The sequence below is a fragment of the Camelina sativa genome, chromosome 4 (genome assembly GCF_000633955.1).
Source record: "Camelina sativa cultivar DH55 chromosome 4, Cs, whole genome shotgun sequence".
Classification (NCBI taxonomy): domain Eukaryota; kingdom Viridiplantae; phylum Streptophyta; class Magnoliopsida; order Brassicales; family Brassicaceae; genus Camelina; species Camelina sativa.
The window spans coordinates 8,930,592-8,938,759 of record NC_025688.1 but is presented as its reverse complement, the minus strand read 5'-3'; the positions used below and the strand labels follow the sequence as shown (position 1 = coordinate 8,938,759).

Sequence of the window (8,168 nt, the reverse complement as noted above, 5' to 3'; positions counted from 1 at the left end):
TAATTGGACTGTCTTTATGTTTAAGACATTTATTACTCCTACATATATATATTTTCCCCACTCTCTAATTGTAGGCTCCACTTTTAACCATACATCTAACCATAGTAAAAATCATCAAACCCTACCTTTCTCCTCTCTTGTTAAACATCCTCAAGCCCTGTCCTTTATTTTTAAATTTATTTATTATTCACATTTATTAATATTATAATTTTTCTATTACATCTCTCGTTATTAAATTATTTTATTCTCTCTTAGCAACATTCATAAACCAGATTCACTATCATCTCTTATAACTCATCTTCTTCTTCTTCTTCTTCATCATCATCTTCCAAAAACAAAAATTAAACTTACTAAAAAAAAAAAAGTTGATTAATCCCTTTTCATTATCCTTCTTCTTCGTTTCTTCTTTTGGGAGCTTTTAACTTAAACCCTAATATTTTCTTGATTTTTTTTTCCGTTTTTTCAAGAAACGAACATAAAAGTCATATAGAGATGCTTGAAGTTAGAGCAATGGATATGATGACTCCTAAATCACCAGAACCCGAATCCGAAACCCCGACCCGGATCCAACCAGCTAAACCAATCTCCTTTAGTAACGGAATCATCAAACGCCACCACCACCATCACCACCACAACGTAACCGTCACTTACAAAGAATGTCTCAAGAACCACGCGGCGGCGATTGGAGGTCACGCGCTAGACGGCTGCGGCGAATTCATGCCGTCTCCTTCGTCAACGCCTTCCGATCCAACTTCTCTCAAGTGTGCAGCTTGTGGTTGCCACCGTAACTTCCACCGCCGTGATCCTGACGATTCCTCCGCCTTACCACCACCGTCTCTTCCTTTATCCTCAACCACAACCGCCGCAATTGAGTATCAGCCTCATCACCGTCACCATCCTCCACCTCCGCTTCCTCCTCCGTTACCTCGTAGTCCTAGTTCATCTTCTCCGCCGCCTATCTCATCCTCTTACATGCTTTTAGCTCTCTCCGGTAACAATAAAACGGTGCCGTTCTCAGATCTGAACTTCTCAGCCGCCGCCGCCGCAGCTAACAATCACATCTCCACCACGACGCCTGGCTCGAGGAAACGTTTCAGGACTAAGTTTAGTTCGGGTCAGAAAGAGAAGATGCATGAGTTCGCCGACCGAATCGGTTGGAAGATTCAGAAACGCGACGAGGACGACGTCCGTGAGTTTTGCCGTGAGATCGGAGTTGATAAAGGAGTTCTCAAAGTTTGGATGCATAATAACAAGAACACCTTCAAATTCCCCGGCGGAGGCATCGCCACTGTGCAGAGGGATGGTAACGGTGTCGGCGGAGAGGATGATGGTGTTCGCAGTGGAAGTGGTTTAGGTAACGATGAAGACGGTGGTGTTGGTGGTGGTGGGAGATTTGAGAGTGATAGTGGCGGAGCTGACGGTGGAGGAAACGTAAACGCCTCGTCGTCTTCGTCGTGAAGAAGGAAACATCTTGTCGTTTTTTTGCAGGGAAAAGATTAAACAAGGGAAGAAGCTTAAGCTTTGTTTTAGCTTTAGATCATAGAGAGAGTATGAGAACTAAGCACTTCTATTATTATCGTTAATACGTTTTTTAATATTAATTAAAACCCTTTTAGCTCTTTTTATTTTCATTTTTATTATAAATTCATTACCAATAATATTACATTCCGAAATGTTTCTTTCATTAATTTTTTTCTATTATGTCAAAATTTCTCAATTAACTAACCATGAAATAAACTCCTAATTAGGAAAAATTAGTATTATTTAGTGCAATATTTAGTTTCAAAATATAATCTGGTGAGAGTGAAATCACGCAGATTAATAAATAACCACTGTAAAAAAGTTTAATTAATTATAAATAAAATTATATAAAATAAATAATTAAAAAATTTAAAAATTATTTAAAAAATTGAAAACATTCTATACGAAATAAAGAAAATTTTTTAAAATATTTTATATTATAAAACGGAGAGAGTATGTTTTTGGCTTCTTGTTTTAAATGTACTGTCGCTTAATATAATGTAACGTTCCGAAAGGTTCCATAATAATTTTCCACTAATGAAAAGTTTATATGAGTTATGAACTATTTCACCCTAATTGGCGACACAGTCACACAGGTTAGTAATGAAACAAACCCTAAAATGTGACTTTCCCCAGAATAAATAAACTAGTGAAATTTAATTAATTTTTAATATTATTTTTTGGCTTTCTTATCTTGAAGAGTACTTTGTCGCTTAATTTAATATGCGATCAAACTAAGATCTAGGTGTCCTTTTCATAAATCTCTCTTTATTCTTTGAGAAAAGAGACAGTTTTTTTTTAATATATTAAATTATTGTAATATTATATTTTCCAATGATTAGTTATCTTGGTGGCTGATTAACCCAAGATTCATTTAAATTTCCTCATTAATCCTTTTCTTTGCTCATCCTAACATTCCCACTGTCCGTTTTTGGTATATAATAATGCTCAAGTGTTCATTATTCTTAAAGTACAAACTACAAACAAGTATATATTAGTATATAATTGTGATCTAACTAATATTATTAAAGTGTTATATAGAGTTAGTTTAGGAAGTGGAACTAATCATTAACTTTACAAATAATTTGGAATAACTTTCTAATTGGGAAACGTAGAGATGCAGCCGTGGTTATGCGATAGGGTTATTATGACAACAATTAGATACTAGTCGGCTTACCAAACATTAAATATAAATAAAACTGTACTTAGCTAGATTAGCACAAATATGATTTTATCTTCTACTTCTATAATGTATCTAGGATTCAATTCTTGAATACGTTACGTTCCATTGCAAATGTAGTAATAGACAAAATAAAATAATAACTTTTGAGTTATATCACCTAACAAGATTTGTTAAATTTAATATTAATAAACAGATAAAAACTATTTGCTATTATTATATTACAATTTCGTGAAGTCACAAATCTCTTTTTCGTGGTGGGGACAAACTTTTAACACAAGCTGAGGTTATGGCCCTAACTGCCATATACCATGTGCACAGTGCACCATTTACTAATTTGAATTTATATATTTTTTTGTTCCTGACGTAACTATTGCTAACAAAATCGTACGTTTTATTTTATTGTATTATTTTTTTCTTTGGAAAAGTTCGATATCTGAAATATAGGGTATAAAACAACATTGGTCGACCTAATTTCTTATGAATTTTAATTTTAGTGGGATATAGACCTGATTTGGTAATGGTCCAAAAGATTGAAATAAATTTGTGATGCTTATCAATCACAAATTAATTATTGATAGAAAAATATTTACATTGGTCGAATTTCTCTTATTTAGTAAAATATATATCTATGAGTTAAAAAAGTTATATCAGGACTATTCAATTAAATTATCACTTTTTATCATTTTTTAAAAAACTCTCTTCATAGTTTTTGTTTTAATGTAAAAAGTCATGTAAATGTAAGGGAATTTGGTAAGAAATGCCATTTTTGGAATAAAACTTTTAAAAAATGTCATTTTACAACTTTTCTTTTTGAGAATGTCATTTTCTAACTATATGCCATATGAAAAAGATGAAACTATCCATGAAATAATGTGAGAGAATTTTTTAAAATTTTGGGACTGTTTTATGGTGAACTAGTATCATCACTCAAATATATCTTGTCTACTAAAGAGACAGAAGGACAAAGTCGTGGTGGACAAAAACATGTTCGGGGTTGAATATGGTCTACTGGAGGAACAACACGTTTAATACATCAATATATCAGCAAGGTGGACAAGTTATTTTCGTAATTATAGACAAGTAGAGTACAACTAAACGAATATAGTCCACTAAAAAGATCGATGGACATAATTGGAGTGGACAAAATCTGTCCGATCGTTGAATCTGGTCCACCGGATTTATCTGCAACAACATACCCAGATTCTTCTTCAACATCTTTGGAGAGAAACACACAACATTGTTCATCTACAATATGAGTACTCAAATCAGATGGAAGGGATCTATAAAGAAACATTTTTTTAGTAGTGTAACATCTGTGAACCGGAATCCCGGGTTGGGGATTGCATCGGTTGATGTAGATGGTGCATCGGTCGATGCAGGTTTAATTCTCTGCGTTTTGACTTAAGTTAAACGCTGCGTTTTGGGCAAAGGGAGAAGGAAACCCTTAAGTTCGTGTTTTGTCTCATTAGGCGTGTTTAGCCGCTTTTGAGAGAAACAAAAGAGAAAGAAAAGAGTTCTTGGTGTTCTTGAGTGTTCTTGGTGATTTCTGGAGATTTGAGGCTGTTCCTGTAGAGATATGTAGCTGTGATCGTTGTAGGAGCTTCCTAGAAGTGTTTTCTTGCTTGTTTGAGGTTCATATTCTTCTTGGCAAAGGTAATTGCATGACCATGACTTATCTAAGCTAGAGAACTCTCTAATTTGCTTGTTGTGTGTTGTTAGACTCGTTAGGACGTTACTTTGGACGTTAGGAAGCTTTCTTGTGGCTTGGGATAGAGTCTTGTGGTTGCAGGAACAAAGATCCGACGAGAAGCTTCGGGGAAACATGATGCTCGGCATTGCATCGATCGATGCATATCTTGCGTCGGTCGATGCAAGTGCGAGGACGACGCGTAAAACTTTAGGTTTTTCGTGTTATGTCGAGCATGCATTGTTCGATGCATGTGTAACTAGCATTGGTCGATGCAGCCCTTGCGTCGGTCGATGCATCCCCATGTGGCGTCGGTCGATTCATGTTGGTGTCGGTCGATGCAGAGTCCTGGTTTGTCGTTTGTTGTTTGTTGTTTGTTGTTTGATGGTTAGAGATGACTCTATTGCTTATGTGTATAGCATAATAAATGGGAGGATTGCCTTACTGAGTGTTTATAAAATACTCATGCATTGCCATTTGTGTTTGTGATGCAGGTAAAGGCAAAGTGTGATCGTGGAATTAAGGCAATGAAGAGGAGGATGTTCTAGGGACTCAATTGGTTGTTGTCTGGCATTGCTAGGTTGCTATAGTTGGGTCATTAGAAACATTGCTAGGTTGCCGGTTTTATGTTTCCTAATGTTTGGTATTTGGATATTGTTTATAATATAATATTGGTTAGTATTATTGGTTAATGTTTGGATATTGGTATCTGTTTTCCGTTGTTGGTTGTGTTTGGTTAGGTGGCTAGTGGGTATGGGACCACTAGTTATAGTTTAATTATTATTATTATTATTTTATTATTATTTATTATTTAAAAAAAAAACGGGTCCGGTCGTTTGAGTTTGGTATCACAGCCCTTACGGTTCTAGGTTTGGGTTCACTATGTTTCTGTTGTGATGTTTAGGAATGCATGTCTAGATTGATTATGTGAGTTAGTCAATTGTGTGTGGCATGGAGTCCTAGAACATCCTCTTCGAGCCTACAGTGTGATTCCACGGTGAGTTTATGTTTTGTATTCTGTTAATTGTGTGCTTAGCCTTCTGTTCATGGTAGTGCAAATGGTTAGAGAGGATGCTGTTTCTGGTCGTGGTCGTGGACGCGGACGTGGTCGTGGATGCGGACGTGGTCGTGGTAGGGGAGAGCTCTAGTGGTTAGTGGGACCGATGACCAGAGTGTGACAGCAGAGGATGTTGGCGAGTCGCAGGGTGTACAGGGAGATTCCGTGAGTGTGGCCGGAGGGGGCGGTGTTGATGCTTCAGTAGCCGGTGATGTTAGGGCCCCAGGTGCGGGTGTCCCAGCGGGTGGAGTCTCGGGTGTCGACCTTGCAGCTTTGCTGGCAGAGTTGATTGAGCGGTTGCCGCCAGTGGCATCGGCTCATGCTCGGGTAGTGCCACCAGTGGTGACGGAGGAGCGGCAGCCAGTGGCTGCGGATGTGGGGGTCCATTCTTGTTATATCAGTATGCAGATAGAGATGGGTCGTATTCGTACCGAGCGGTTTTCGGGAGGTACAGATCCTACCGCTGCGAAGGCGTGGAGGACGAGTGTGGAAAGCAACTTCTATACTCTGAGATGTCTTGAGGAGTTTTGGGTGGACATTGGGGTCCATCATTTGACTGGTCATGCTCAGTTTTGGTGGAGTTCTATGGCAGCCAGGAGAGTGCAGAGGGAGATGACTTGGGCTGACATTTTTTTGGAGTTCAACCGCAAGTATTTCCCTAGAAAGGCACTGGATAGGTTGGAGGTACAGTTTCTTCAGCTAGCTCAGGGAACTCGGTCATTGCGGGAGCTTGACTTGGAGTTCAGCCAACTTCTGAGGTATGAGGGTCGGGATATGGAGTCTGAGGAGGCTCAGATCAGGAGGTTTTTGAGGTCCCTACGTGACGATTTGAGGGTTCACTGTAGAGGGCGGAGCTATGCTACGCGTGTGGAGCTGGTTGAGATTGCAGCAGGGATTGAGGAGGATATCCGGACACAGTCAGTGACGGCTAGCCCAGAAGTCCAGCCTAGCAAGGCACATCATCAGGGAGGTTCTAGCAAGGGCGGCAAGCCTGGGCAGGGAACCAAGAGGAGATGGGAGGCTACGCAGCAGGTGCAGTCGGGAGGGCAGCAGGTGGCATGGATTGAGCAGGCGCCACGGGTTTACACGACTGTCGAGAATGGTGGAACCAGTGCCGGAGCGATTACAGGTATAACTTCTGGTACTATGTCTTTGTGAATTCTTAGTAAGTTCAGATTTTATGTTTTCTTGTGATAAAGTGTTAGGTTCTCAACACATGAGGTTTGTGTATGGACCTTGTTGGTGGGAGGGTTTAAGTCCCACGTTATGTTTGATTCTGGAGCTTCTCATAGCTTCATTACCCCGGAGTGTGCAGAGAGTGCGGGTATTGTGGGAGATCCCGAAGAGCGTACAAGAGTTTTCAGAGTTGCTGGAGGCAAGTTTCTGAGGGTCATTAGTAGAGCGAGGGGTATCGTTATTCAGATCGCGGGAGAGTCTTAGCCAGCGGATTTGCTTATCCGCCCAGTGAAGCTGTATGACGTGATTTTGGGGATGGACTGGTTGCATCGGCATATGGTTCATTTGGATTGTCCTTGGGGTAGAGTGGAGTTTGAGCGTTCAGGAGGGAAGTTGGTTTATCAGGGGATTAGACCGACTTTGGGGAGTCTCGTGATCTCGGCCATTCAGACTGGGAAGATGATCGAGAAGGGCCGGGAGGCTTATTTGGTTACGATATCTATGCCAGAGTCAGTGGGGAAGTCTACGGTTAGCGGTATTCCGGTTGTGGAGGAGTTTGAGGATGTGTTCCAGTCATTGCAGGGATTACCACCTTCTCGGTCTGATCCTTTTACGATTGAACTGGAACCAGGGACGACACTGTTATCCAAGGCTCCTTACAGGATGGCTCCAGCAGATATGACAAAGATGAAGAAGCAGCTAGAGGATTTGTTGAGCAAGGGATTCATCCGTCCTAGTGTATCACCATGGGGAGCGCCGGTGTTATTCGTTAAGAAAAAGGATGGGAGTTTCCGCTTGTGTATCGATTAAAGGGGTTTGAACCGGGTCACTGTGAATAACAAGTATACCCTCTTCCGAGGATAGATGAGTTGTTGGATCAGTTAAGAGGTTCTACTTGGTTCTCCAAGATAGATCTGGCGTCGGGTTATCATCAGATCCCGATAGATGAGACAGATGTGAGGAAGACTGCTTTCAGGACGAGGTATGGGCATTATGAGTTTGTGGTGATGCCTTTTGGGGTGACTAACGTACCAGCTACGTTTATGAGATTGATGAACAACGTGTTTTAGGAGTTTCTGGATGTGTCTGTCATCATTTTCATCGACGACATCCTGGTCTATTCTAAGAGTCCTGAGGAGCATTATGTGCATTTGAGGGCAGTTCTGAAGAAGCTGCGTGAGCAGGAGTTGTTTGCTAAACTGAGCAAGTGTAGTTTCTGGCAGCGTGAGATGGGTTTTCTGGGTCACATTGTGTCTGCAGATGGGGTTTCTGTAGATCCGGAGAAGATTCAGGCTATTAGGGATTGACCTAGACCGCAGAATGCCATGGAGTTTTCTCGGGTTGGCAGGGTATTACAGGAGATTTGTGCAGGGCTTTGCGAGCAGAGCACGTCCTATGACTAAGTTGACGGGGAAGGATGTTCCTTTTGTCTGGTCACAGGAGTGTGAGGAGGGCTTTGCAAGCCTGAAGGAGATGTTGACTACTGCTCCTGTTTTGGCTTTACCTGAGCAGGGAGAACCCTATGTGGTTTATACAGATGCATC

General features: G+C 40.6%; 1 protein-coding gene across 1 annotated transcript; it reads left to right on the top strand.

Annotated features, from left to right (window-relative positions):
• Positions 220 to 1,688, top strand: LOC104780126 (zinc-finger homeodomain protein 9). Its single transcript, XM_010504592.2, has one exon. It carries the CDS (start codon positions 493 to 495, stop codon positions 1,456 to 1,458), a length of 966 nt encoding a protein of 321 aa, XP_010502894.1. The 5' UTR covers positions 220 to 492; the 3' UTR covers positions 1,459 to 1,688.